At 32.2% G+C, this 25,872-nt stretch overlaps 3 protein-coding genes across 13 annotated transcripts; 2 read left to right on the top strand and 1 right to left on the bottom strand.

The window, feature by feature from the left end:
- The first annotated feature begins 7,745 nt into the window (after positions 1–7,745).
- LOC108985601 (serine/arginine-rich splicing factor RS2Z32-like) lies at positions 7,746–12,670 on the top strand. 7 transcript variants are annotated; one of them, XM_018957957.2, is made up of 8 exons: positions 7,746–7,851; positions 9,123–9,242; positions 9,862–9,901; positions 10,039–10,134; positions 10,803–10,990; positions 11,112–11,207; positions 11,533–11,921; positions 12,237–12,670. In XM_018957957.2, the coding sequence occupies exons 2-8, from the start codon at positions 9,133–9,135 to the stop codon at positions 12,311–12,313; spliced, it is 996 nt and encodes a 331-aa protein (XP_018813502.2). In that variant the 5' UTR covers positions 7,746–7,851; positions 9,123–9,132; the 3' UTR covers positions 12,314–12,670. The 7 variants fall into 7 exon arrangements, with proteins under 7 accessions (XP_018813502.2, XP_018813500.2, XP_018813501.2 ...); XM_018957955.2 differs by having other exon boundaries at positions 12,231–12,670; XM_018957956.2 differs by having other exon boundaries at positions 7,765–7,851; positions 9,126–9,242; positions 12,231–12,670.
- Positions 12,671–15,054: 2,384 nt separating this feature from the next.
- Positions 15,055–18,744, bottom strand: LOC108985600. Of its 4 annotated transcripts, none has more exons than XM_018957952.2 (5): positions 18,446–18,744; positions 17,584–17,662; positions 17,412–17,499; positions 17,164–17,285; positions 15,055–15,702 (listed from the first exon to the last, which is right to left on the bottom strand). In XM_018957952.2, exons 1-4 carry the CDS (start codon positions 18,683–18,685, stop codon positions 17,192–17,194), a joined length of 501 nt encoding a protein of 166 aa, XP_018813497.2. In that variant the 5' UTR covers positions 18,686–18,744; the 3' UTR covers positions 15,055–15,702; positions 17,164–17,191. The 4 variants fall into 4 exon arrangements, with proteins under 4 accessions (XP_018813497.2, XP_018813499.2, XP_018813498.2 ...); XM_018957954.2 differs by lacking the exon at positions 15,055–15,702 and adding an exon at positions 15,816–15,874; XM_018957953.2 differs by lacking the exon at positions 15,055–15,702 and adding an exon at positions 16,554–17,038.
- Positions 18,745–21,839: 3,095 nt separating this feature from the next.
- Positions 21,840–25,872, top strand: LOC108985599 (myb-like protein X). Of its 2 annotated transcripts, XM_035688886.1 has the most exons (3): positions 21,840–21,966; positions 24,229–24,965; positions 25,110–25,872. In XM_035688886.1, exons 2-3 carry the CDS (start codon positions 24,281–24,283, stop codon positions 25,682–25,684), a joined length of 1,260 nt encoding a protein of 419 aa, XP_035544779.1. In that variant the 5' UTR covers positions 21,840–21,966; positions 24,229–24,280; the 3' UTR covers positions 25,685–25,872. The 2 variants fall into 2 exon arrangements, with proteins under 2 accessions (XP_035544779.1, XP_018813490.1); XM_018957945.2 differs by having other exon boundaries at positions 24,229–25,872.

The following is a 25,872-nucleotide window of genomic DNA, read 5'->3' as shown; positions in this document are numbered from 1 at the left end:
GTTCATGGGTTTATTACAAGAATTAATAATTTTATATAATATAGTATTGAATTTAACTATAGTCTATGTAAGTTTTAGATTTTTTATATGGATATATATGATCAAATGTGTAAAAATATATTTACAAAAAGAATATATATTATAATTTATTATGCCAAAAATGTATTTATCCTTGATATAAGTTTTGATTGATTTCATGATAGATAAGATGTTTAGATCTAATTTGTCTATTAATTTTAGATCTAGTATTCCTCCTGATATCATTAATGAGGAAGACTTTTCTACTGAATAAACTGATAATGTTGATTTCAATAAATGGAATATTCCAAAAATTGATGTTAAATCTATTTACAGACCAAACATACCAATACTTTTGATAAAATTAATTAAATGCTTTCTGATTTAAAAAAAAAAAAAAAACCATCTACCGGTGCTTTAAATAACAATGGCAAGGAAGTTGTTTCTAGTTTTTCTACAAATAAATCATCTGATACTGATTTTTCTGCTAACAAAGATCTTTTTTATTGATTAGTTGAATAATTTGAGATGTCGCCAAATGTCTAATTATAGATGGTATCAAAATATTTTTCTGTCTAGAGTTATGTTTAGGGCTGATAGTCACAAACCCTACTGGAAAGAAAAGTTCATTGATGAATTATCTCATCTATTTGCTCACAAAGTTAAATATGAGCTTACTGATATCTTGAGACTTCTTAATTATGATGATTACACTTATGGTGATATTGTAAATACAATTAAGAAGCTTGGTATTAGTATGTGCAATGATCAAAAAATATTTCGCCAACAGATGATTAATATTAAGAAAACCAAATATGAAATGGGTAATTTCTGTGAACAATTTGACGACCCTCCTATTTCTCCTTCTAGACAAAATGCATCAGCTTGGTACCTATCCTCAATAAGAATGATTTGATTCATAGGCGTAGTAATGTAGTAGACTTCTCCAAATTTGACCTAAAATCAGGATTTTAGAAAATCCATTTTAATAAGTCAGATAGATATAAGACTGACTTAACTACCACATTGGACATTATGAGTGGAATGTAATGCATTTTAGACTAAAAAATGCCCCTAGTGAATTTCAAAACATTATGAATAATGTTTTCAATTCATTCACCTATTTCACTATTATTTACATTGATGATGTCTTTATTTACTCAAAATCTATTGATGAACACTGGAAACATTTGCATTCATTTCTAAATATCATTAGATGAAATGGTCTTGATGTTTTTGCTAAGAAAATAAAATTGTACCAAATCAAAATTAGATTCATTGGTTATGATATTTCTGAAAGTAAAACTCGACCTATTAGCTATGCTATTGAATTTGCTGACAAATCCTCCAATGTTATTATTGATAAAACCCAGTTGCAAATATTTATTGGTTCTCTCAACTATGTTGCAGAATTCTACAAGGATATGAGGAAATTATGTTGTCTACTCTTTATGTGACTACATTCCAACCCTCCTCCTTGGACTGAAATCCATATTAATCTTATTAAATAGATTAAGACACATGTTAAAACTCTTTATGTGTCTTATTCATACTTCTGCTTCTTTCAAAATTATTGAAATAGATGAATCGGACATTGATTATGGTTATATATATATATATATATATATAAAGTAAGTTTATATTAATAACTTAATATTAATGTTTATGTTTAAAATTAAAATTAAAATATTATGTTATATTAATTTTATATTATAAATCAAAATTTAAATGTTATATTAAAAGTTAAAAATTATAAGATTAATTTTATGTTATATTACATGTTTTATATTAATATTACATTATAAGATTAATATATTTAAATAATAAGATTAGAATTTTATATTATATTAATTTTCAATTTAGCATATAATATAATATAAAAAATTATATATTATTAAAAATTATAAATATATATACCAGTCTTGTTCGGTTAATTATACCAGTTCTCAAAATATGAAAATTGGTATCGCACCAATTTAGGACCAGTTTTGGTTCTTAAGAACCTGTACCGCACTAGACCCCTTACAAACCGGACTAAACTCACTGGTTCGGTCTGGTCCAACCAGTTTTTCATTTTCTTACAATCCTATTTATTTACTAGCCTTTACAACTTTTATTTGTAGATATACTCAAAAGTTTATGCCACAAGTCACGTGAGTTCTTCTTTAATCGTGCTTCAAACTTTTATATCACAAATTGTAAAAAATTTTCATAAATCATATTTTCTTAATTTCCAGTACATGCTCATGAGTGTAAAAGATTCTTAGCAAAAGCATTATGAATACATAACAAGTAAGTTTTTATTTGAAATAAAATGGAATCAACATAAATGAAAAACAAATTGAAACATGAATATTTGCACTCAAGTTTAACAACAAAAATAAGTATAAATATCTATAAGATCTAATTCCAAACTCTTAAACTTATACAGACAAAAACTTACTATTCCTTTCGAATTAAGTCTTATGTTTAGGACACCTAAGCCTTTCATGTGTCATTATTTCTTTTGGAATTCCATTAACACATTTTTTACACTTTGATGATTATCATTTCCTTTCTTTCCCATGAGATACAATATATTTTCAATACAATTTAGTGAAATAAATATGTATCAATTTAACAATTATGATACTAACTCATTCATATTTCGTTACTTTGATGAAACAATAATACTTCTGGAATAGGTCATTCTGTACAAAAATAAAAAGATTTTACAATTTTCATTTCTAAAGTTCAAAGTTTGATATGTAGTAATTAATTCCGTCCTTTTAAACATTGTATCTTTCTGATCATTACCACTATTCTCAATAATAATTGATATTAAACTTAAAATAGATAAATCAAGATCTATAACTCTTATTGTAAATCTGGCATGCTCATCTTTCTCTAAACTAGAGTCATTATGTACATGAAACTTTATAATTATATTTGTATACTTACTGCAAGAAAAATATTTTTGATCACATTAATGCTTTGAGTTCGACACTCACAAAAAATAACAGAACTTAACCCATTATGGATTAATTAATAGTGTCATTGAGGTCCCTCATTTGGGAGTGAATTACAGCACACAAAATATTCCCTCCAGTTTTAAATTCAGAATTTAAATCATTATAGATAAACATATAGTATCATTGAGATCCCTCTTTTTGGAGTGAACTCCAACATACAAAATATTTTTTCTAATTTTAAATTCTGTAGATGAATTAACTGTATCAATAGAATTCTCTTTTGGGAGTAAACTCTTATAGACAAAATATTCCTTCTGATTTTAAATTCTGTGGATGAACAAGTTATATCTCCAGAATGCTCATTTGCGAGTAAACTTTAACATACAAATTATTTCTTCCAACCTTATTTTGATAGATGAACTAATAATGCCATTAAATCTCTCCTTTAGGAGTGCGCTTTGACACAAAAATTGTTTTCTCCACATCACTTATCATATCACAAATCTAATCATTTTTCATTATTACGCATGATATTATGGAGTTAATTATTTGTTATCTAAAATCAAGTAAGATTTTGTACCTTTAGGTAACCAATCCCTACATAGAGTCTGGTACAAATTACTCATTTCATTTAAAAAGAATAATTATATATATATATATGGCCAACCATACAATAATATTCATAACAAATAATAATTAAGAATTAATAACTTATAGCCATGCATAATTCAAGTCCAAATAATTCATAAAATTTTATGGCTTACCAAACAATAAAATTTATAAAAACAACAATTAAGGTTTTTATATCTAATAACAGAAATCAACTCCAAATAATTCATATATTTATATGGGCTACCATACAATAAAATTCATAAGAAACAATAATTAAGAATTTTATAATTAATAGTCTAAATTCAAGTCTAAATATTTTTTACATTTATTAAAATATAAAGGACATGCATTGCAAGAGAGAGAGAAAGAGAAAAAGAAAGAAATAATTATTTTTCTAATTTTTTTTAACAATAAAAATAAAATAATATATCTAGATCCGAATCGGAATTGGATCTTGTCAGTTGATCTGGTTCAGTACCTGGGTCGGTACACGGGTTAGGCCATGGTCCCTTATATTTTTCTCTCCTTTTTATTTGTTTGTGTCGGGATGGGCCAAACCTATGGCCCACTATTTTGGGCTCAAAACATTAACCCTAATGGGTTTAAAAACCCTACCCGAGTGTGTGATCGTGACCCACTTCTTTTTTCTTCTCTCCCCTGTTCACATTGCCGCTGTACCAGTTGCCTCTGTTCCAGCACATCTGTGCGGCGTTCCAGTGGACTACAGTGAGGTGTCACATCAATTAATAAATTTATTTTTGTTACTGTATTGTGAACCAAACATTTTTTGTAATGGTTTTATTATTGGTGCCACCCATGATTGGTGGCCAGCCACTTTGCTAACTTTTTCTTCTATTTTTAATTATTTTTAAAAAATTATTAGTAATATTTAATTTATGTGTTTCAAAATTTATAAATGTTTTCTTGTTTTTATGTGAGTTGAGTTTTATTATTCTTTCTAGTATTTTTAGCATTTTTATTTTTTTTAAATTAAGTTTAATTTTTTTTAATTTATTTTATATCTTCTATTTTTTTTTCTAATTTTTAATATTTACATTGAAATATCATTGTATTTTTTTTAATTAATTATGATATGACAGATATGTGTCACGTTAACTTTTTCCTTCAATAATTGAGTCCCAATGAGTAATGGATAATCGACAATCTTTTTGAAAAATCACATTACTACAAAAAATGGCAAAATATTAAGAACCTGAACAGTAATTTACTATTTTGTTAATGAATAATACTATTTATTATATTTTAACCATTATTTTCTTAATCATCCACTTATGTGGTATAAAATAATTGAAAAAATTGTTTGTTATTTTTAAATAAACGGATACAATTTTTTTACTTTTCATTTATACGACAATCATTTAATGTTACCATAAAATATGATAAAATAATAATAGTTAAAATGATGATAAAAAGGTATTTTTTTTTCATATATATTACTAACTAAATAGTATATTTGTGACGTAATATGGTGCGGCCAACTCATGCTCATAGCCATCCTACTATTATCCATTGGTGTTAAGGAAGTTTTTTTTTTTCACCTTTTATCTTTCTTTCTTTTCTTTTTCTAGTGAGGCCTCGTTAGATTATACAAATTATTTTATCTCATCTCATATAATTATTATAATTTTTTTAAATCTTCTCATAAAATACAATAAGGATTAATTATATTTTATCCCCTCAAACTTTTACTTAATTTATAATGTACATCCGAAACTAATAATTGCATCAAAATAAATCCTTAAACTTTCAAAACTTTCCAATTTTCCTCTTCTGTCTATCATTAACGTCAAATCTAACAAAAATTCACTATAAATATGCAATTTTTATCTAATTTATTATCATTGACCGTATAAAATATAAAATAATATATGCTATCAATTAATAATTAATCATTAACCATATATAAAATTATTTTATACCTAAATTATAAACAAATATGAATAATTTATGTACACAATGAAATTATTTGATATTCATTAATCATATATAAATTAATAAAAAAATTTATTTAATGATTTATAATTTATTATTAATTGATAGGAGTACGTGCAATGAATTTCAGTTAAATTTAGCATTGCTGGTAAACGGAAGAGAGGGATTGAGAAGTTTTAAACGTTCGAGGGTCCACTTTGATGTAATTATTAGTTTCGGAGACACATTGTGAATTGAGTGAAAGTTCGAGAAGGTAAAATGTAATTAACTTATACAATAAATAATTAAATTTTTTCAAATCTTAAAATAAAAATAATATTCTAATAATATTTTATTCAATTAATTTTAATATTTATTTCATCTCATTTATATAATCAAACGAGACTTAAGTAAGATTCACATCTTTCGTGAGATGCAATTTGATTTATTAACGTCTGAACCAATTGTATCCATTTGCAAAAACTATTAAAAAACCAAAAATTTGCATCTTTTATTAACATCATACAGTCAAAATTACACCATCTCACTTTTTCTTATTACAACAACCATAATTGAATTGGGATGCAAAGTATTGTATAAGGTTCCTTTTGGATATTAAGGGTATTTTAAATGATTTGTAAATAACAATAAAATAATATATGAATAATAATGAAATATGAGTAAATAATTTGTGAACGATAGTGAATAATTTGTGAGAATATTTGAAAATAGTTGTATTCCCAAATAAACACTAAAATTGATAATTTAATAATAAAATGGGTCAGTATATATATATATTTATTTATATATAAAAAAAAGTACAAGCAATCGTCACACATTCTATATAATTTTTCATAAATCTCAATTACTCTATTCCAATTATCAATTTTTTTTTTTAAGAAAAATAACATTTACTTTCAAATTCAATAATAGTAGTTTTGGCAATATCAATTTAATATAAAATATGAGCTCTTTTTATTATATCAATATGTTTGGAAAACATAATATTTCTTTTTTGTTTTCTGCTCAACATTTTATTAGAGAAATGTATTTTGGGTGGCTCAACAGCCACCGCTAGGAGTTCTCGCTAGTGTATTTCATATATTTTTTTTTTTTACAAATATTTTTTAACACTTATAAATATTTAAAAAAAATCACAACAGTATTAAAAAATATTTCTTTAATCATGAAGTAAAAAAAAAAAAAAAAATCCTAGCAGGAGCCCCTAGCGAGAAGACTAGCATTTTTCATGTATTTTATCATGATTTTTATTAATTTCATGAATTATGACAAATGATATAACAAATTTTAAAAATTATTAACATAACAAGTCCTTAAAAATAGTAACTGATGTGATTGATAATGACCTTTGGGGTTGGCTCAAGTGGTAAGTAAAGACCTTGATTTTGGTGGTATGTTTCCTCCGAGGTCTAAGATTCAAATTCTCTTAGAGTGCAAATAATTTTAGGAGCCATTGGATTGGAAGATTTCACCATTGAATTATCCGAGCTGCACTTGTAGAAAACTCTTTATCTAGAGCCTGTGCACCTTCAAAATTAGTCGGGATGCTATTCTCAAACACCTAGTACCAATAAAAAAATTAATTAATTCAAAATGAAGATTATTAACTTACTTTTTACATCAAATATATTTGAGTTTTGCTACACATAAATCGGTGTGTTAACGCACAACTTATAATAAGATACATTATAATTTTAAAAAAAATCGAAACATCAATCATTTTTTAGAAGAAAAAATTTATTTATCATCTCAACTCTCATCATTCTCTTATTATTTCATGATGTGACATTGGTTCATAAGTAAAATGAAATAAATAATTTTCAATTACCTAATATCAAATTATATAGAATAATGAAAGAATGATGGAAGTTTAAATGATGAATAGCATTACTCTATAATAATAAATGTTAATTTTCTAATTATTGTAAGGAAAAACATTTAAAAAAAAAAGAAAAATCTAAAAATCGTGATAGAAATGGTCGATGTCTCCCTGGGCCCAAGGCATCTAAATTCTATAAGTTCAAGCTAAAAGCAAAATCGAGTTGCACGCCCTCACACGCTTGAAGCTAAGATTTCATTGGTCCGTGAGGTACCCAAACCACCATACCTTATTATAGGGAATCTCATTTTCTTCGACGCCAGAAAAATAAGGAAAAAGCATCTCAGTTTCCCATGACATATGGACCGTTAGATAATAGAAACGTATCCTGGCCGTAGGAATCTGTTGTTCGTTGTATAAATAACAGAGATCGGGACCAACCTTCTCTCAGTTGTACGAGCTAGGGTTAACAAATTTTGATTCCAGTCTCCTTTTCAGGTTTGAATTCCCAGTAATTTTATGCCTTCCATGTTGATTTTGATTCACTGGTGTTCTAAATTTGATTTATTCTTCTTTTTCCCCTAGTTTCTGTTAAATTTACCCGTGTATTTTGTGTAATGACTTCAAATCTTTAGCTTTAAGCACGGTGATACGAGATTTTATTGATTTTTTCTTTCCACTCGTTTTCGGTATGAGAATTTTTGCGGGTTAACATGATTTGAATTTGTTGAATTTAAATATTGGGTTTGGGCTTTATTAATTGCGGCTCCTTTCCATGAATCTGATGCGTGCATGTCCCTGTGCTTCTGAATATATCTATAAACAAGGCGATGGCAGTATTGGTCGGGGCCTTCTGGCATATGATGTTAAGGGTTATCTAAGAACTTGAACCTTCAAGGCTTAATCCTTTCATGCAAAGCGAGTTCAAGGTCTGGTTTTAGACCATAAGGGGGTGATAATGTTTCCAGATTGGCTGAGAGTTAGAACTTCGGTTGGAGGTTGGGTTAAGTACATATTGTCTTCAACTTGTGGGTCTTTAATTTCTCTGTGGCCCTGTTGGCTGAAATTTAAATTTCTGCTCTTGACCGACTTCCGTTATTTTAATTAGTGGCTTTATGGTACATGGGAGGAAATAATTGTAGGGTTTAATTAGTAGCTTGGTTACAAAGACGGAGGGCCTTCCTGAAGAGGTCGTTTCCACTTGCTCACATTCGGGGGCTATGCCCTTGTATCAAGTTACACGGGATTCTTTCTATTTTATCAGGTTTAGGTTGGTCGATTTTACGGATTTATGTCAAATCTATCTTTTATTATCTATGACTAGTACCATTCTGATAATTTTTTTCTCTGTTTAGGCCGTTTTGTAAAATCCAACACCTGTGAGAAAGGGAAAAGCTATAAATCTACTTGTTTTATCATTTGTATTGGGATTGTTCAAAACTTGATTGCAATTGATTCACTTTCAGTTTTTAAAGTTGATCTTTTAACTCATTGTTTTTTCATACTAATGATTCATTCAAATTTAGGAATAATTGCATGTGTGATGGCATTGAGCTGTCCATTCTTGAGCTAATATCTATATTTAGCAGTCATTGTATGAGTGATCTACTCGTTTTGACCTTATTCATATCCATTCATTTGTAGATCTTTTAGAGGTGGGCCGCTAGTTACACATTGCCTCTATATCAGATGAACTTCTATCATAAAAGAATTTATGTTTATGCACTGTTGCATTTTTTTGGTTCCTTACTGTTATGATTTCCTTGTAGTAGCTTGAAAATGCCTCGTTATGATGATCGTTATGGAAGTAAGACCCGTCTGTATGTTGGTCGCTTGTCTTCGCGGACACGTTCTCGTGATCTGGAACGTTTATTCAGCAGATATGGGAGGTAATTGTTCTATTTGTTCTTCTCCTAGAAGATCCTCATCAGCTGCATTTACTTCTTTCTCATTTTTCTGTTTCAGAGTCCGTGCCCACTTCCTGATCAATCTAGATAATAGTACTTTCTGATTTGTTTGCTGCTGTAAAAAACCGTTCTATTTGTTACACCTTTTTATCAAGTTAATCTACTACATGAATCGTATAGTTAAGCCTTTCTCAATCAATCGGTGTGAGATGCGGTGTAAATCCTCTAGGGATAGGGTGCATTTATATCTTTCCCAAACTTTTTTTCTCCTTTTGGATCACCTTAACTGTTCATCATGTTTTGTATGGGAACAATTTCCCCTAGGTGTCTTGTAATTGACTCGAATGATATTGTTGAAGGTTTCTGGGGGTTTCCCGTAATCAGGAAGTCTTTGGTGAGGGGTGCCTTGGTGGAATTGGTGGAAATTCTTGTCGAGTGTCTAAGGGACTTGGCGATTCTTTCTATTATGTTATTGCCTGTTTTTATGCAAATGGCAACAATCTCAAACTGGTGTTTAGTTCGTCTGTGAGGGGCGAAGTATCATACACTTGCAGTAGTTAAGTAATGATGGCCTTACTGTTTCTGGCAACCATTTCCGCAGAGTACGAGATGTGGATATGAAGCGCGACTTTGCCTTTGTTGTAAGTTTAACCCAGTCCATTTTTTTTGTCAAGGCTTTGATCAGGTGCTTTGCTCTTATCTGGTTGTTAGAGCTGACTTGTAGATTTCACAAGTATGGATGTGCTTTGTTGTTTCTGCTTCCTCTGCTTGGTAACAGGAATTTAGTGATCCCCGAGATGCTGATGATGCTCAATATAGCCTCAATGACCGGGACTTTGACGGAAGCCGTATTATTGTGGAATTTGCAAAGGGGGTAAGCTCTTTTAACATCATAAACCTTATGAGTCTACCAATAATAATAAAAAAAAGAACCTTGTGAGTTGAATATTTTGTTAACTTTTAATGCACATGCGCAATCGCAAGCAATTAGTGTGCCTAACCAAAGTGCCCGTTAACCATACCAGCCTCAAAATCTGCAGCTGTTCACATCATGACCAAGATATGTATATACAATTCCTTTTCAAAAAAATTATTTCCTTTTTTAATTATAAAAAAAGTATTTTCTTATATTTACAAAATTAGGCAATTGCTTTGCTGCTTATTATATTGATGAATTTACTATATCTACTTTGTTCTCTCATTCTTTTTATGACTACCTATTGCCTGCCTGATTTGGACCCCTGATGCTTTAATTTTAAGGAGACTTATCTTCTATATTGGAGTCTTAAATTGTGAATGGACTGCTTATTCCATCTGGTGTTATATGTATTTTGTCAGCTTATGATTGTACGAGTTACTTGTCAAAAAATTTTGAGAGTTATCATATCCAGGTTTACTGTGTTGAAGCTTGTTCATGCTTCTCTTCCTTCATTTGTTTTGGGTCACATTGGTTCTCTTTACTCTGTCGTCTATGTGATTTTTCTTTCTGTTGTTACTTAGTCAAAAAGACTCTCTTTCTGTTGTTGCAATTACCTGGAGTAGGCACCGCGTGGTTCCCGAGCTTCTTTTGGCAGAGATCCTCCTCCTGGATCTGGACGCTGCTTTAATTGCGGCATTGATGGCCATTGGGCTCGTGATTGCAAAGCTGGAGACTGGAAGAACAAGTGTTACCGGTGTGGAGAGAGAGGTCATATAGAAAAGAACTGCAAGAACAGTCCCAAGAAGTTAAGGTCATATATCTTTGCAAAGACTTGACTTCGTTTCTTTGCTTGTTTGTCTTCTTGGGTCAACTTTTGATTACGATCTTTTATGTTTAGCACATCCAATTTCTTATGATCTACTTTATTGCAGACGTGAAAGAAGTGACTCGTTATCACCAGACAGATCACTTTCTCCTCGTCGTGTCAGAAGCCGTAGCCGAAGTTACAGTCGAGGCCGTAGCTACAGGTGCGCGATGGATTGTTCATTTAAGTTTCTTGTTTGGGGTGTTTTTTATTTTATTTAATTTAGTAGTTTGCAGCAAGTTTTTATCTTCTGTTGAGATGATGGAAAGGCTCAGAGCTTGCAATTGCTAAAATTCTTTGACCAAAAGGAAAATTTGAAATAAAAATTACTGTTTGGGTGAGGAACTGTTGGTAACTTGTTCTCAGCTAACCTGCAGCCCAAAGAAAAATGAAGTGTGCAGTTTCAGAGTGTTAAATGCAATTTGATCGTGTTTATATTTTGCATAATGTAGTTTTAATTTACAATCTGTATAATATGTTCTTGCCAGCCGGTCAATATCCCCAGCAAGGAGAGAGAGAAGAGTTGAGCGTGAAGAGAGGAGATCACAGAGCCCTCGCTACAGAAGCCCAGAGCCAAGGAGAAGTCCAGCTCCTTCCAAGGGGAGGAAGCGCAGCCTAACACCTGATGAAGGCAGCCCCCAGGAGAGAGGCACCCCTTCTCCCAAAAATGGTAGATTGGCTGCGGAGCAAAATGGTTCCGATTACAGTGGCAGCCCAAGGAGAAATAGCAGAAGCCCTGTCAGCCCTGAAAGAGGGAGCCCTGTTGGTAGGAGCTATCGAAGTCCTTCTGAAGCTAATGGTCATGGTCGAAGTGTCAGCCCTAGAGATGATAGGAGCCCTATTGATGAAGATGATGACAACAACCGGTCTCCAAGAGGTAGTGAGTCTCCCTAAAAAACTTGGAGGAATTTATCAGTCTGTTTGCATATATATGGACATGTTTATTGATATGTGAATGGAACATAAAAAAAGGGTAACTGGGATGGATTAGCACTTTTCATTTATGATACTGAGAATTGAGTTCTGTAATATTCCAAGAATTCTCTTTTACCTTTTCCCTTTGATGGGCGTGGAGTAATTACTGGAAATGCCTGGCGACTTTTCTGGTGAAATGTTGTCTATCCTTGCGTAGGTTTTGCTTGATGTTTGGTATGTGAAAAGATATAGATGATTTTTTTTTTCTTAGCAAAAGAGGAGGCGGGGGCGACCAGCGTAGCAACCCTTCCTAGGCGTGATCATAGGAGCCTCTCTACACTGCAGAATGTCTGAGAGCCATAGCACCTGTTCCAAGGGTGAGCCCGTCGCCACAGTACTCCCAAAGTATTCAGCTGGTCCAAAGCCCATCCCATAGTCCAAAGGGCTGGCTTTACTACCTTAAGTGGTTTCAATTTATGTCCTGACTCGAATTCTTGACCTCAAAGCCATGAAATATCAGCTTGTACTAACTGAGCTACCACTTTGTAGGTAATAGTAAGATATAGATGATTTGATACTTCTATATCTTATTTTTTTATTTATTGAATTTTGCTTAGTAAACATGTTACATTTACTGAGTCATATCTTAAGGATTACACATCAGGGAGGGTCAGCGACTTCATCATCAATACACATAGATCATCTGTTCAACATCTCATTTGGCAATACTGTGTGCTTGATCATTTGCTTTCCTTGGATTCCATGTCGCCTGCCAATTTTGTTGGTTCTCAAGACACTTCTATTTCGTAATCAAATAAATTCAGAGTTGGTAAATTGATTGATTTTCAGTCCCTTATTGCCCGTGCCAAGTAAAAAACTGTTTCAATCGTGCAAAGCATATGTACACACTCTTTCAAAAAGAAAAATAAATGTGGGGTTTACAAACTTTCCACTCTCGAGCTTCACCCGGATGTTGATGGTGGGGTTGATTCTATCATTGTCGTGGACATTGAGATTATAATCTACTTATTAACATGTATCATATTCGAACCATAAAATAGTTTGACAACAGGTCACGCTAATAAATATTAAGCAACTTCGAATTTTAAAGGTATTTAACACTTTCTCTTCTTTCCTATAACATTTTCGTATTTTTTTTTCAGTATTTAATTTGTTACATTTAGTAACCCATTGAATACTACATTTTTTCCTGCGTATCTCACATAGACGTGCGACAAGTATATAGTTAAGAATAACGTAATTTAATCATCTCTAACCATATTATTGATGTCGCACCTTTTAGAGTGACTTTTATATATTTGACACTTAAATGGATAGTTAATTAAAATATTTGTAAGATGAAACTACAATATTTTTCTACAGTATTAAGGTAAGAAAAATTATTCTCATCAATTACTATTCACTACCTCACATCCTACACCTTATGAAAAACAACCCCACATCCTATAAAAAAAAAAAAAAAACTATAGCTATGGAGTGTGTGAGTAAATAGTGGCTAATGCATAGCATTCTTCATTACCTTTTGACCTTTGGTTAATACTAAATTTGATATTCAGTAACTTGGTATGTTCTTAGGTTTGAACACAAGTATATATTATACTTATATTTAACTTTTATCCTATTATGATGAGGTGGCATTCCTCTGTCACCTTTTGAAATTTTCTTTTAAAAATTAAAGATTGGTCCAAGGTGATAAAAAAATATATCACATTTTGCGTGATGAGATAAAAATGGAAAATGAGTGTAATATGAAGGACTACTAAGTTTTTTCCAACCCATTTTTCTCATTATGATCAGCTCCTCCAAGTTGCACTCAAACTGAGTCCTTTCAAGTAATATATAAATGGTTCTCCCAAGGATTTTTCTCCCATTCCCCGTGGTCTCATGGAGGGTGGTTCCTTATCTACCTTCCTTTTCATCGTATTAGTCTATTATTAGACAGTGAAGTCCTCTCTAGACTTTTCATAGGGAGGGAATAATCAGTAGAAAATTGTATAGCAATCAACATAAGCAGAAGCGGGCCCCTTCGGCCACTCTTCCTTTATTGGTTGATTATGACACTATAATCATCAATAAGGTTTTGTCAAAAAACTCAGATTCTTGAGTAAATGATTTTTGGTGGGTTTTCGATAACAATACGCGTCCCTATTTCACCCCTTAAGTCCTGGTCATCGATCTGTCTACCAAATTCCCACGGTTGTTTACTTGTTTAGGTTTAGGCCCCGTTCGAATGTTGAGATGGTCTCAATCCATTTCATTTTATCTCAACATCTAAATACTACTCAAAGATAAATATTTTTCAATTTCAAATTTTCAAAATTTTCATCTAATCATTACAACTTTCATTTTTCTTTCAAACTTCCAAACAAAATACAAAAAACAATTCAACCTTTTCAAATTCTAAATAAAAAATAATATTAAAAAATTACATTCTAATAATATTTTAACTTTATAATTTTTTTTATTCATTTTTCTTTCTCATTTCCTAAAATCTCATAAAACATTTTAACTCAAAACCATTTTACTTCTATTCACAAATGTCTTATCTCATCTCACCATCCAAACGAGGCCTTAAGGTTGTTTTCCCCTTTCAACAAGGCAATCATCTCCACACTAGGATGACAGCTCAGTATTGGAAAAGCTGGTCTTTGTAAAGATGTTCTATCTTCTAAATACTTGTCCAACTATAGCTTCTGATCCAATCAAGTCTTTGTAATTTGATCCTTGAACAACCAAGGAGATGGAATGACATCCTACTTCATGCTTTGTTCAACCAAGATCGTTTGATTGAAATCATGAAAACCCCACTCCCTCGGCATCCCACCCACCCCCTCTACTTTCAAAGGCCTCCCCGAGAACATGGAAAACTTATCTCTATCCTCTTCTACCATACCATAGTAAATCCCTTCACAATAAATCCTCACGTCAGAAGAAGACATCATGAGCCTCAAATGCCAAATGGAGGAAGAGACACTTGAGCATCTTTTCCTCGAGTGCCCTTTCACCTGCATACTCTGGAGACAGTCTCCATGGCCTATCTGCATTTCAGTATTTGCCAGACATTCAATCTTCAATTGGATGAAAATCATCTTGGAACTTGCTTCTATATTAACATCGGAAAAGATGAATGTCATCACTTTCAGAATTTTTGCCTTCTTAGCTAAAGAGTGTATGTGGTTCTTGAGAAATCAGGTGGTACACACAAAAACAAAACAAAAAGTGGTACACAAACACTAACCCCTCGTCTCTACACACTTTTGTAGCCACTTTCCAGAGATGACATGGAGACCTTTGTCACTCTTGGGAGTTGAAACAATTAACCAATCAGCCTATCTGTAAATCCCCTCCAAGGGATTTCTACCCAGTTTCTTATGATGTTGCAGTTACAATTACAAGCAACACTACAGTTGAAGTTTATAGATCAGGCAGCTCTGTGAACAGCTTAAGCCCAAACTTCGGTGAGGCAACAACAGCAAAGATAGCCATTGAAGAAGCAACCACATGAAACCTTCCACAACTCATAATCAAAAGAGACTCACAAGTAATAACAACTGCAGTAAACCAACCATCCCTCTATTGATTGAAGTATAAACCATGCATACCATTATCACCATCATCAGATCCTCTACCTTGGACACTTCAACTAATGGAGAATCCAAAAAAGTTCATCGATCTCAGAACCAATGTTCGTATCAAATTGTGCAACAGGCAACTTCCATAACCTGTATGGCAGCATTCCCGTAATCATTTTTTTTTATAGGTAATCAAGAAGTTTTATAAATAAGAAAAGGCATAGCTCAAGTACACACAATGTACACATGAGAAGTAACCCCCCAAAAAAAAAAAAATACCCCCTTCTCATCTCATTGAATTTTCATGTTGGAAAGGATCCACCTGCATCATATCAGTAATATATCATACAATCTCTTTCCTCTATCAATGAATCTGGCTTAAGAAAAAAAAAAAAGAAAACTAATGGTGGCTGCTCAGGTGAAAAAACACCCATGGGCCAACTAAAGTCCTATTGAATATTTACCCATAAGAAGGGTTCTGAAGCTAACTTGCTATCTAGGCAATGCCCGCTTTGCCATTCCAAAACGGGCCACACAAATAGATCATGCACTTCAATTGAAAAGTTTTGTTCTTGAATTGATCTCAAACAAAGGAAATTACAAGCTCAAGATCGGCTTGACAATTTACCAGCCAAATCAAAAACAAAATTAACCAATGGAGAGGATCAATCATGAAAACAAAAATCAGATTGCTTCCAACAAGTAATTGCCACCCTAATATGAACTGACACATCCTGAAGAACCCATCAACAGAAATACAAGAAAGAAAGCCGATACAATCAGAATCTCAATGAATACGAAGAGCCTTGTCCCATCCTCAAGGTTTAAATGTACTCTACGGATGAAAATGAGTAATTCTACAGATCAGCCACTGTAGACACCCCGCATCTTTTTTTTTTTTTTTTGAAGTGTAGACACCCCACATCTATAGCTTTTTCATAGAGTGTGGGGGTGTTTTTCATAGGGTGTGGGGGTGTTGGGTGTGGGGTGGTGAATAGTGGCTGATGAGAAGAATTTTTCTTTTTAACATGTGTTCAATTTATACTGATGACCTTCATTGAATCACAGAAAGAATACTGGAAACTGTCAAAACAAGCAGCAACATTGTACTGAAGTGCTATACAAACAATTGAGGAGAATATAATTTCACCTCAGTCTCTGAGCAATCTAGTTAGCTAAATTCTGGTATTTGAGAAGTTTCTTGGATATTATATGAATATTGCCAGTAAAGCGTTCAATAAGTAAGCAAAGATGATAAGACACTTCTCGTCAAAGTTGAATTTAGGTTTTCTTTCTCGTCAAAAGCTATATACCAGCAACACCATGCCGCCAAGTGATTGGCTTCTATGCTACGAGAATTTGAAGCCTTCTTCATTTCCTTTTCTGGGGCGCCGATTAAAAAACAATCATTTGATTTTGTTTCTTGCTCTCCCTTAGCAGTGTCTTGCAACACCTCTCATCTTAGTGGGACCAGAATACTCAACCCCTTCTATAAGAAAGTATATTGACATATTTGGTGATAAAAAGTCCCTATTATATGATACTCAAACTCCCTATTCTGTTGATTTAATAAATCTAGAGAAAGGAAAATAAATAGGAAGAGAGAGTTACCTTTAGCATTTTGAGCAGGAACTGCGATCTAGCTAAAACCAGAGCTCCTTATTGAACAATTAAAGTTATCAAACTCCTTCGAATTGGAACCATAAATTTCCTTGATGGTGTCCCTACAGAAACTGCAACCAAAACAAGTGAGGCAGGATTTCACATGATGCAAGACAAACAGCGGAGGTTCATGACACTAGGATAGAGAAATACTTTTCCACAATGCTTAATTGATGGGAAGGAGATAATTAATAAACCTGCAGGCTTCTTTGTTAAACTTCTTCTTGCTAACTCCATATAATGATTCAAATACATCCGGCTCTACACGACAAAAGTAAGGACGATCTGCCAAAGAAAAAATAACGAACAAAGGTTCAGAAATGTTCAAAGATAGATACTGAAGAAGGTTTTGACCACCTAGATCTTCACCGTTGTAAATGGAGCATGTTCGCGTGCCTTTGTCAAAGTGTATACACCATCCATCTGGACCTGTTAAGCTTCTGTAGAGCTGATATGTATGATACATTAATGCCAAAGACAAAATAAACCCATTAATTCAGAACCAAATGCACAAGATAAAACAATCAGCAGATCCAGAAACCATACTTCTTAGTCTAAAACAATCAGCAGATCCAGAAACCATACTTCTTACTCTTGACTGGAGACAATGTGCAGCCCACTTGCACTATAATGATCACATTAACCTGTGATTCCAATATGCTTAGTGCCCCCATTGCATTGCACTTATGCTGTTACACATCTCGTGTCAAAATAAAATACGTATAGATTTGGCTGAATGTAATAGACTGTGCGTTCTTTTTTTTCTCGGCTATTAGTGAGTGAGATCGAAATAGATTATTGATCCCCCACCCCGCTTTCTGGATGGCTTAAGTTATGGAGAACCTGTTAAACCAACAGTTCAACACTGTACCAGAGTCTGTCTGTTTTACTATTTGGTCATGCTCGACCAATAAGACTTCTTTTCGGTAATATCATGAAATCTGACACTGTAATTAGAAGTGAAAATAAAGGGTCTTAATGTGATTGACAGAATGTGGTCCAAACACTCTAGTTCAAAAGTACTTGTGAGCATATATCACCAACCAACCATTCTGGAGACCCCGACTCATAATGTCTAAATTACTGGTGAACAAAAGATGCTATAGTATTCTAACGCAAGCAAAATTACATTCATAGTCATAGAATTACTCCCGAATTAATGAATATCGAACTCTACATGTTCATTTTCACAAATATATTATGAGCAGAAGGTCTTAGAATCAAAACCAACCTCAATGTTGCCCGGGTCGCTGAGGATTTCTTCAGGGGTGACAAAGGACGGACCCTTTTCCAACTTGCAGCAGGCACCACAGCCCTCAACGCACCGCCACAACGGCTCGTTCCTACGGCTGCTGAAGCCGACACTGCTCGGGCTTCGCTTTGACTCAGGTTTCTTCTTTGCTCTCAGCTTTAATCCGCGTGACACTGAACAAACGGTGCTGAAAGAGGGCAGTCCCATAGCCTGCAACATTTTGGCCTTTGGGTGAGGATTGAACAGAGATTGGAGTTCCTTAAATATCGTTCGGGTTTCCGTACATTTATTCATGTCTGTGCGTGGCATGATAAAAATATCACGTCATCCGTTTAAGAAGTATGTCTGTAAGTGTCAAATAATTTTTTTTTTTTAAATAAAATCTATAATTAAAAAATTAACTTTTGTATATAAATCTATTTTTTATTTTGTAAAATATGTAACATTTTGTGGAAGAATAAATATAGATAAAAATTACTATTAAAAGTATCTATTTTGTACACATGATGTGACATTATCTGAACCACACATCTCTTCAAGTGAGTGTTAAAAATAATCAACTAGAAGCAGTCACGCAATGAATGTAAAGTATGTACTGTTATAGTAACTTTTCTATAACATTATTAATTTATTGAAGAGCAATGCTAATTACAAGTTTTAAATAGATAGATTTTATACCGATATTTTTATAAAAAAGTAGACTCATAAAAAAAAATAAAAAAGATTTTTACAATATTTGAAGTGGGATCTAACCAATATACCATTGAATTCATGCTGTGAGTTATTTGTCTAATTTGCAATTCCATCTCCATGGGGGGCTTCTCGGCAAGATTGTAGGTCTATTTTTGTAGGTTTATTGGGCTCTCGGTAGCTTGTTTATTTCCGCGACATGATTGTTAAAATATTACTTGAACCTTTATGGTGGAATTATTAAACCCGGTTCTCTGCTCTGCAAGTAGACCTTTTCGCTTTGGTTGGTGACAGTTGGATTTAGAAAGGGTTTTGAATTTAGAGAGAGTTCTGTCTGTGGCAGCTAAGATTTGCTTGGACAGAGTTTGTTTCTGATTTGAGATTTAGGTTGAGTTTGGATGTTGAAGTGAGTTGAGTTGAGATGATAAAATATTGTTAAAATATTATTTTTTAATATTATTATTATTTTAAGATTTGAAAAAGTTGAATTGTTTATTATTTTTGTGTTGGAATTTAAAAAAATTGTAATGATGAGTTGAGATGAGTTGAAATAGGTTGATGATCCAAACGAAACCTTAGAAGGTTGTTTTGAAATGAAAGATGGAGAACGAATCTCAGAAGGATGAATTTCAGATGGGAGAGGTTTCGTGCAGTTTTTTCAATTTTTTTTGGGTGATGCTACAGCCCCGCTGGAGCCCCAGCGGGGACTGTTGTGTTATTTTATATGTATTTTGTTTAAGTAATTTTTTATATAGATATTTTATTATTTTAAAATATTTTTAAAAAATAAAATAAATGTAAAATATCATTAAGAAAGTAAAAAAAAATATATATTAAAAAATACTTTCTTAATTAAAATAAAAAATTATAAAAAATAAAATAAATTTAGAACATCATTAAAAACACTTCCTTAAATAGAAAGTAAAAAAAAAATTATTAAAAAAATATTTTCTTAATTATAAAGTAAAATAAAAAAATATTTTAAGAAAATATTTTAAATATTTTTTATTTTTTAAAAATATTTAAAATAATTAAAAAATTTTATATAAAAAATAACTTAAAAAAATGTATAAAAAATACATTACTAATCTTCTGCAGGAGCCTATCGGAAGATATAGCATTTCTTAATTTTTTTTTATACCGATGGCAGCCACGTGGCTGTGCCACCTCAGGCGGTAACAATGAGCGGTAGATGAGGAGGCCAAATAGCATTTTTCTAAGTAACGTTAGGTATGAGTCTAGATAGATAAGTCTGGCGAATTTTTTTGTTTTTTTTTTTTTGTGAAAAGTTCATTAAAATAGAATATTTTGTTTTAACATTTTTCCAATGTGAGGTTCACTTTTTACAATGTAAAGAATTGTGCAGTACTTGTTTATTGAGAATTTTATAAATCAGTTCTCTTTAAAAATTTCAAAACAATGCATAGCTAGCAGCCCACATAAGCATAAAAAAAAGTAAAATAGTTTAAATATGAAAAAAATCAATGAAAAAATAATTCAAAAACAAAACAAATAATAAAATTAAAAAACAAAAATAATAGCATTATTTTAAAAACAAAAATTAGAGTAATTTATAAATAAGTTTTAAAAAAATGATATTTACAGTCCTAAGTATCTAAGTTCTACAAACTCTTTTAAAAAAAGTCATTAAATTTAGGACTTATATAAAAAAATTATTTTTTAATGATGATAATATTTTTGAAAAAAAAAATGAACTAAAATGATTTAAATAGAATTTTTTTAAAACAAATGTGAAGTGGATATGACATATGTCCTCTTATAACAAATTATGACGTTGCACCTAAGGAACCATTTTGAAATATAATATGTTTGTTTGGAACTAGATTTCATCTTAAAATTTTCATCTCATATCATTTTATTTTTAAACATAATTTAAGTATAAAATTTTCAAGCTAATCATTACAATTTTTTTAAATTTTTAAATAAAAAATAAAAAATAATTTAACTTTTTTAAATCTTAAAATAAAAATAATATTATAAAATTATATTATAACAATATTTTAATTTTATAATATTTTTTATTCAATTTTTTCTCTCACTCTTTTCTTAAAATTTAAAAAATACTCAACTCAAACTATTTTACATTATTCACAAACTATCTTATTATTATTCATAAAAATTTTATCTTATCTCACTCTTCAAACTAAGTACCAGTTCCAAACTTTTCAAACCTTATGTGAGTTAAGTATTGGTTTGAACAAAAAACAAATTTAGGAGATTTGAATACTAATTTATATATATATATATTAACAAAGTGCAGTTTGAATAATGAATTGAGTGAGGTAAAATGAATTGAGATAAAAATTAAAAGTTAAATAAAATATTATTTTTTAATAATAATATTATTTTGATATTTAAAAAATTAAATTATTTGTTATATTTTATATAAAAATTTAAAAAAATTATAATAATAAGATAATATAATATGAGATAAAATAAAACTAGAGAGATAAGATAAAAAGACTTTCACCAGCAAAACGGATCCTATGTAAATGAAGACGGTAAAAATCGAGATACGAGGTTAACCTTTATCCACCGCTTAAAAGAGTCGACACCCGTGTGACAGCAGTGTTCAATGAAGTTATTTACGTGTGATGAGTCACAGGCTGTTAGCGCATGAGGCAGTGACACGATTATGCTCGAAAGTGTATAAATTGAACCCCTACGGATGCGCATTCTCATCCATTCTAGTCTTTCTCGAGTCCCGACATCTACAAGATCCAGAGCTCTCCCCAGCAGTCCCTTCTTTGAGCAAAAGTTACAACTTCTATTCAGAGCATTCGATTCCGGTACCGTATTCTGTTCCTCTTTCCTTCTTTTTTTTTTTTTAATGTAATTTTACTATCTGTACATTATTCCATTACTTGTTTCCATCTTTATGTGGAGTTATATATGTGACAAATCTGAACTATCAGCTGGGAATTTCGTTGCCAAGAAACCTAGTTGGCTTTTCTTCTTCTTCCTCGTTTTTAGTTCGGATTCTGTTTTTGGATTGATTTGTTGTGAGAATCTTATCCCCCAAGGATTTTATTAGTTTCTCTATTTCCCAATTACTCACTTTCTGGGTTTCGACGGTAATGTTCATTTCTACGTGTATTATCTGCACAACTGATTTCTTTTCCATCTCTTCTTTTTCATGGAAAGTATTTTTTTTTTTTTTTTATAACTAATCAGATTCAAACCTATGCTCTTATTAAAACCCTGAATACCAAAAAATATAGAAGCATACAAATATGATGAAAATTATCTATAGGTATCAAAATATCATGAAAATTATCTTAGTACCGTCAATATTTTGGAACCCAAAAAAGGGCTTTCTTAGTTCTTTTGGGGAAAAAGGTGATCAATTGGTACATATGCTTTCAATTTGACGAGAGATCCACACGACTGGGATCGAAAAGGATTTCCTTGGTTAGAAATTCAAGGCTCCAACGTGTGCAACATCCATTAAAATTTGATGAATCTAAATTCCAACGACAAAATATGTGTAATCCTGTTATATTTACGTTAGTTGTTCTCTATCCGATTATAGATGTAAGTTTGCAAATAACGGATACTGTAGTGAAATACGTAAGCATGACAATCTTCCAAAAATGCTCTTATGTGGGTTGTGTGTTTGGAGCTAGAGGGAGTATAAACTTTCTAAGTCTGACTTATTGCCTGACTATTTGTTGATGCTTGCAAGTGCAAGCTGTTTTCATTCCATATAATAAAATGCAGTTCCAAAATGATATGGCATTTGAGATAACGTGATTTCTCCTCTATGTTTTTAGAACATTCCGATCCTTGTGAAACATTTGCTTTCTTATAGTTATAATTCTAAATAGACAGAAGAATAAATTGCTAAGCTTAAGTAGTTGTTTGAATATTTGTGCACTGAGACTTGACAACTATTTTCTTTTCACATCATACAATTCGGTTCCTAAATAGCACAAGAGATGAGACGATCAGATTTTTAGGATAAAAAAATTTACATTATCACAGTTCGTGATTCTGATATATACTATTCCAAACACAACGGTTGTGAAAGTTGGTCACTTCCTAGTAATGGTCCATATATTACATTTACGTGTGTGATAAAAAAATAGATCTATTCATGCTGAAAAATGAAGGTTCAGTCGGTTAATCATGGAGGAATGTTCCTCTGAATGGTCTTGTTCTTCTAAAAAGATCAAATTTAATGCTCCAAGGTGGAGGTATAGATCTCCTCTTGTTGTATATCATTCTGACCACTACTGAATGTTGTCAGCAATGTAGTTATGGTTCTTTTTCCTTGGTATATTTTTAGGCTAACCTGTGGAACTTGAGAGGACTATCAGAAAAATATCATTTTCCCCCCACATTGTGAAAAAAATCTTCCTAATTTTTTAATTTTTTAGAGAATAACTAAAAGGAAATAATTTTTTCTTAAAGCAAAATTTGGTAGGTGGTGTTTGGTTACATGTCCATTATTTTGCTCTCAAATTCGGGATTTTGTTTCTTAATTTTTGCAATGAAGATTCATATTTAAGATTTTCAAATACTGTGAGGTGATTAAAAACAATATAGATATATATTTATTTGGATAAGGTTTTGAGTTTCAATGAACTGGAGGAGGTGCATCAGATAAGGCAATCTTATGGAGAGGATGGTGAGGTGATGGTTGTGGTAGTGGTGGTGTCAAGAGGTGGTGAGTTTGGCAGTGGTGATTGTAGATAGTGATGAGTGCTGCTTGTCATGCTGCGCATGGCAATTGTTGGAGTGATGTTTGGGTGGAAGTGGGATGATCTTGTCAGTGTTCGTGCGCAATTGGGCCCACATCTATGTAATGTACTTTTCTTATCATGGTATGTGGTGAACTGGTTTATATTTGAGCACGTTCCAAAATGTTTAAAATGAGTGGGAGATGAATAGATTTCAATTGCGTGAGCTTATTTCTTGCTCAGGTTGTAATTCTTACCTTTTTTCTGTTTGAAACATCACATCAAGTTCTGACATCGATTTTTTTTCACTTTATATTTGTGTTATTCATTTATAAAAACTTGCTTATTGGTTTCCTGCATTTGTTTCAGGGTATTTGAGATCAAGTGAAAAAATTATCAACTTTTGGGAAAAATTTTGGAGATGGAAGACAAATCTGAACTCATTATAGATGGAGAAGAAAGGATCAGAAAGGAAGAATTCCATGTCAAAGAGAAGACCAAGAATATGGAACCAAATGATGTGGTGGATGAGAAGACTGAGACGGAACTTGAATTGAAGACCAAATCAGTCAAGAAAGAAAAGCCAAAACACGAGAAACATAAAGGGGAAGATGAAGAGAAAACTAAGAAAAAGGAGAAAGAGAAAAAGGAAAGAGAGTCAAATCAGAAGGTAAAGGAGTACGAGAAGAAAAATGATGAAGATGGAGAGCAGACACACAAAGAGAAAGATGAGGAAGAAAAGAAAAAGGGAAAGAAGGGGGAGAAAGATTCTAGGACCAACAAAGATGATGAAGCTGGAGAAGAGAAGAAGAAAGAGAAAAAAAATAAGAAAGACAAAGAAAAAGAAGAGAAGGGGGAAAATGATGGGGACTCAGGGGATAAGGAAGATGACAGAGAAAGGGGAAAATCAGATAAAAAGAAAAATAAAAAGGAGAAGCACCAAGATGATGACCTGAAGCAAGAGGAAAAGAAGATCAAGGAAGGAAAAGATAAAAAATTGATTGTCAAGGAAGATGATAAACCTACTGGTAAAGTGGGGGATCAGAGGCTTGAGGAGAAGGTGGAGCAGGAGAAGAAGCATAAAGATGGCGAACACAAGGAGAAAGGTGAAAAGAAGATCAAGGAAGGAAAGGATAAAAAATTGAGTGTCAAGGAAGATGATAAACCTGCTGGGAAAGTGGGGGATCAGAGGCTTGAGGAGAAGGTGGAGCAGGAGAAGAAGCCTAAAGATGGTGAACACAAGGAGAAAGGTGAAACGAAGAAAGATGAAAAAGATACGAAGGGAAGAGAGAAAAAGGCAAAAAACAAAGGGGACCTAGATGGAAAGTCCAAAGATGAAATTGATAGAGAGAAGGATACAGAAAAAGATGATGATGACAAGGAGAAAGGAGGGAAGAAGAAGGAGAAAGAGAAGCACCACAAGGATGAAGCAGATGATGAAGGGAAGAAGAAGAAAGAAAAGAAAGACAAGAAGGAGAAAGAGAGGAAACACAAGGATGCTGTAGATGAGGGCAAGTGTCAGCCTGAAGTTACATCCAGGGAAATTGAAATTAAAGAAAACGTCAAAGAATCAGAGGGGAAAGGAGAGGAAGGTGATCAAATGGAGAAGGTGAAGGTAGGTAAAGAGGAGAAAAGTGAAAAGAAGGAAAAAGGTGAGAAGAAAAGAAAACTTGACGGGAAGGATAAGAGCAAGCCTCTTGGCAAGCTAAAGCAGAAGTTGGAAAAGATTAATGGTAAAATAGAAGCCTATCTTGAGGAGAAGGCAGAGATCATGAGGCAGATAAGAGAACTTGAACAAGCTGAACATGAGAGTAAGCAGGGCTGAGAGGGCAATAGATATGGATAAGGCTCCTACCAGTTCAGCGTAGCAGTGTATGTATCAAATTGCTGCGCTGTTCATATCATGTAATATACTACTTGAGCCATAAATCTTTTGCTTGTTTTGTGAATAATACACCTTTCTACTTCTTGTGGCAACTAAATATGTCCTTAAATATAGTTTTTTTTTTTAAA

The sequence above is a fragment of the Juglans regia genome, chromosome 3, assembly GCF_001411555.2.
Source record: "Juglans regia cultivar Chandler chromosome 3, Walnut 2.0, whole genome shotgun sequence".
Taxonomy (NCBI): Eukaryota; Viridiplantae; Streptophyta; class Magnoliopsida; order Fagales; family Juglandaceae; genus Juglans; species Juglans regia.
Note: the sequence above shows the minus strand (reverse complement) of the source record. Positions and strands in the feature narration are given on the sequence as shown.

Coding starts and splice junctions, on each gene's coding strand:
- LOC108985601 (XM_018957955.2), top strand. CDS start 9,133: ATGCCTCGTTATGATGATCGTTATGGAAGTAAGACCCGTCTGTATGTT. Junction 9,243..9,861: donor TTATTCAGCAGATATGGGAG/GTAATTGTTCTA, acceptor CCATTTCCGCAG/AGTACGAGATGTGGATATGA. Junction 9,902..10,038: donor AGCGCGACTTTGCCTTTGTT/GTAAGTTTAACC, acceptor GCTTGGTAACAG/GAATTTAGTGATCCCCGAGA.
- LOC108985600 (XM_018957952.2), bottom strand. CDS start 18,685: ATGTTGCAGGCTATGGGACTGCCCTCTTTCAGCACCGTTTGTTCAGTG. Junction 17,500..17,583: donor AACATGCTCCATTTACAACG/GTGAAGATCTAG, acceptor TTTCTTTGGCAG/ATCGTCCTTACTTTTGTCGT. Junction 17,286..17,411: donor TTTAACAAAGAAGCCTGCAG/GTTTATTAATTA, acceptor TTTTGGTTGCAG/TTTCTGTAGGGACACCATCA.
- LOC108985599 (XM_018957945.2), top strand. CDS start 24,281: ATGGAAGACAAATCTGAACTCATTATAGATGGAGAAGAAAGGATCAGA.